The sequence below is a fragment of the Cynara cardunculus genome (assembly GCF_001531365.2).
Source record: "Cynara cardunculus var. scolymus isolate 2C chromosome LG 1, CcrdV1, whole genome shotgun sequence".
In the NCBI taxonomy this organism is placed as follows: Eukaryota; Viridiplantae; Streptophyta; class Magnoliopsida; order Asterales; family Asteraceae; genus Cynara; species Cynara cardunculus.
Genome location: NC_037528.1, coordinates 44347169 through 44351007, shown reverse-complemented (window position 1 = coordinate 44351007; position 3839 = coordinate 44347169). Strand labels below are relative to the sequence as shown.

The window sequence follows — 3839 nt, the reverse complement described above, 5'->3', positions numbered from 1 at the left end:
TTTATCATGGGATTCAACATCGGATTGTTGACTATACAAGTAGACTTTTCACGTTTTATCATGGGATTCAACAATGAAATTTCCTACTGAGAAATTCATAGGAAATTTCCTACTGAGAAATAACAATGAAAGTCTAAATGTACATAGGCATCTTATTGTTGACTATACAAGTAGACTTTTCACTTTTTATCATGGGATTCAACATCGGATCCAATTGCAAGCAGGTTTTCACTTTTTGCCACATGCTTTTGATATGAAAGCAGGACTTGCTGTTAAAGAATCAAAGCCATTAGTTCCAAATTTTCTCAAGACCCTCTGCCCGTTCCTTTCTCATTCTGTACTTTAATGGCTTCTTCCAACTCTCCTTCATGTTCTCTACCAACTGGAAGATGGGAACATGATGTCTTCCTCAGCTTTAGAGGTGAAGACACTCGAATGAATTTTGTAGATCATCTTTATGCAGCTCTAATTCATAGAGGGATAGATACATTCATAGACGATGAGATGCTCCATAGAGGGGAACTGATTTCACCAGAACTCCTGAAAGCCATTGAAAAATCAAGATTTGCGGTGGTTGTTTTCTCCAAAAACTATGCAAACTCTTCGTGGTGTTTGGACGAACTTGCCAAGATCATGGAATGCCGGGATCAGATGGGACAAAAGGTATTACCCGTGTTCTACCACGTGGATCCATCCGATCTGCGAGGCAAGAAAGGAAAGTTCAACACAGCCTTCCAACAAAACGAAGAAAAGTTTAGGGGAGAGATTGAAAAACTGAACAAGTGGAGGGAAGCTTTAGTTACAGCTTCCAAGATATCTGGCTGGCATGTCTCCAAAGCAGTCAATGTGTAAGTATTAACTATTAACTGGTACTTTGTAATCCAATTATTCCAATTAACTTTGAAAATACTTACAAGAATATAACCTTCCTAATAAGTTATACTTTAAATTCCGGCACAAAATATTGACTAGAACAAGCCAGAAATATGGTTCATTGAAATCATCATATCTACGTGTTTTGGATCGGTTCACTTGTGGCTAATATTACTTTTTAAAATGTACAGTGGTGAATCTGAAGTTATCAACAAGATTGTTAAAGTGATCTTGGAGGGTAGACAACCTGATGGTAATGAAAATGAACTTATTGGTATCGAGTATCATTTGGATGCATTAATTTCATTATTGTGTATGGAAGCAACAGAAGATGTTCTCATGATAGGGATATGGGGAATGGGAGGAATTGGTAAGACAACTATTGCCCAAGCTGTGTTCCGAAGAATTGCATATAAGTTTGAGGGTAGTTGCTTTGTTAAAGATGTGAGAGAAAATAGTTGTAGTAAGAGAGATAGACAAGTCCTGCAGGACAAGATTATAAGAGATGTTCTAGTGCCGCATGATCATAGGGTCAGAATTCAGGATCTAGATCACGGAGCAGACATGATGCGCAAAAGCTTTTCCAATAAAAAGGTTCTTCTTGTCCTAGATGATGTGGATAATGTTAACCAATTGGAGTTCCTGACCGCAACAGATGAATGGTATGGTCCAGGAAGTAGAATCATTGTAACCACTAGAGACGAGCATTTGTTAGCAGATGCACATTCCATATACAAGCCTAATTGTTTACTTATGGATCAAGCTGTTAAGCTTTTCAGTAGGCATGCTTTTCGGCATAATAGCCCTCCTGAAGGTACAAGCAGCTGTCATATCGTGCAATACAGTACACTGGCTATCTTCCTCTAGCCCTGAAAGTTCTAGGATCATTCTTCCGTGGAAGACAAGCAAACGTGTGGGAAAGTGCATTAAACAGACTTGTCAAAGCACCGGATAAAGACATTTTTGGTTCACTGAAGTTGAGTTTCGACGGGCTAGATGATTCTGAGAAAAATATATTCCTAGACATTGCATGTTTCTTCAAGGGAAAAGATATAGAATGTGTGACTAGAATACTCGATAGCTTTGGTTTTAATCCRATTATAGGRATTAGTATTCTAATCCAAAAATCTCTTATCACCGTMTCAAATAAAAAGATAGGCATGCATGAYCTCATACAAGAAATGGGTTGGAAAATTGTTCGTCAGAGTTTATCTAATAGCAGACTATGGGAACTAGAAGAAATCCGTGATGTCCTTGAAAGAAATAGGGTGACTAATCTCTCTCTCTCTCTCTCTCTCACACTCTCTCTCTCTCTCTCTCTCACTCTTACATTATCCACATAAAAGTTTCTCCTTTTTTCTATTTTTTAAGAATGAGAACAGATTGATCATAGTTTAGTTCTATGTGCAGAAACTAAAAAACATTGAAGCCATAGTACTGCCAGCCAAAAGATTCAGCCTTCATGATTACGAACCTTACGACCGTGAGAGGTTGGGTTTTAGTGATGAAGTTTTTAGAAGGATGGAGAATCTTCGATTTCTTGTTGTTGATCACTTGCGGTGGCAATGCATTTCTCGTGAGCCTACCTTTCTCCCGCATAAGCTACGGTGGCTTTGTTGGCATCACTACCCGTTTTCTTCTCTGCCAGTAGAACATATGCGTAAACTTGTTGGGCTTGAAATGTTTGATGGCATGATCAAACATCTATGGAAGGGACCAAAGGTATTTGGAAGATGAAACCAGTTTCTTAGAAAGACTAAAGTCGTAAATTTGTAGCGAGTACTACTAGACAAGAGGGTATCACCAATGAAAATCACCGACAGAAATGTGTTTTTTATGACAACATAGCAGTCTGTCGGTAACTCCAAATATCACCGGCTGATTAGCGGGCGATAATTAAATTTTTATTAAATCTTTGGCAAGTTCAATTCATTTATGTTTTCCTCCCCAGGTTCTACCAAATATGAAGTTTATTGACCTCGGTTATATGGGGCACCTAACAAGTTTTCCAGACGTCTCAGCAGCCCCAAATATTGAGAGGTTGATTTTATCGGATTGTCATAATTTGGTGGAGGTTCATCCGTCTCTTGGATTTCATAGAAGGCTTGTTTACTTGGACATGAGCAGATGCACGAAGCTCAAGTGTCTCCCATTTACGATCGGGATGGAATCCTTAGAGACTTTAATTTTCTCTGGTTGCTTCAGTCTTGAAAGATTTCCGGAAGTCACACCATCTATGGTTAAGTTATCAGAGTTATATCTTAATAATTGTATTCGAGTAGAGGAACTGCCATCATCAATTAGATATTTGTCTGGTCTAAGAGTCTTGAATCTGATAGGATGTGAGAAACTTAAGAAGATTCCAAACTCTGTTTGCGAGTTAAAGGGTCTAAAGCACCTCCAACTCCGCAACTGCGAGAAACTGGAAAAATTACCAGAGGAGCTTGGAAGCATGGAAAACTTAGAAGAGCTTTTACTAGGATTACCTGATTATTACATGCGGCACTTGGGAACAAGGCCACCCAAGTCCATTAATTGTGGTATTTTGACAAATTTGTGTTCCTTGAGAAAACTGGATCTCAGTTATAGACGAATAAAAGAGAAAGACTTCCCCCAAAATTTGCATGCACTTTCCTCCTTGGAAGAATTACATCTAAGTGGGAACTCTCAATTAACCCAGTTTCCTGCCGGAATCTCCAGTCTTTCAAATCTTAAGCTCCTAGAGTTGAACCAGTGTTGCCGACTTCAAAATTTGCATGCTCTTCCATCAGGAATACAAGTATTGAGGGCCAGAGGTTGCAGTTCACTGGCAAAGATTGGAGACCTATCAAATGAGTGTGTATGGCTGTATAATGTATGGTTCTTTGATTGCCACAAACTCCTAGAGGATCAGGAGAACGGACCATACATTAATAAGATGCTGGAGCAATATTTCTTAAAGGTAGCAAATTTCTCTCTCATGAGTC

At 38.9% G+C, this 3839-nt stretch overlaps 1 protein-coding gene across 1 annotated transcript in view; it reads left to right on the top strand.

The window, feature by feature from the left end:
• Positions 1-215: 215 nt before the first annotated feature.
• The window catches only part of LOC112506330 (TMV resistance protein N-like), a 5502-nt gene continuing 1878 nt past the window's right edge, over positions 216-3839 (top strand). The window contains exons 1-5 of the mRNA XM_025110341.1: positions 216-848; positions 1065-1535; positions 1688-2141; positions 2284-2595; positions 2825-3814. Coding sequence (XP_024966109.1) covers positions 346-848; positions 1065-1535; positions 1688-2141; positions 2284-2595; positions 2825-3814 — 2730 coding nt within the window. The 5' untranslated portion in view covers positions 216-345. The remainder of the gene's footprint in view (positions 849-1064; positions 1536-1687; positions 2142-2283; positions 2596-2824; positions 3815-3839) is intronic.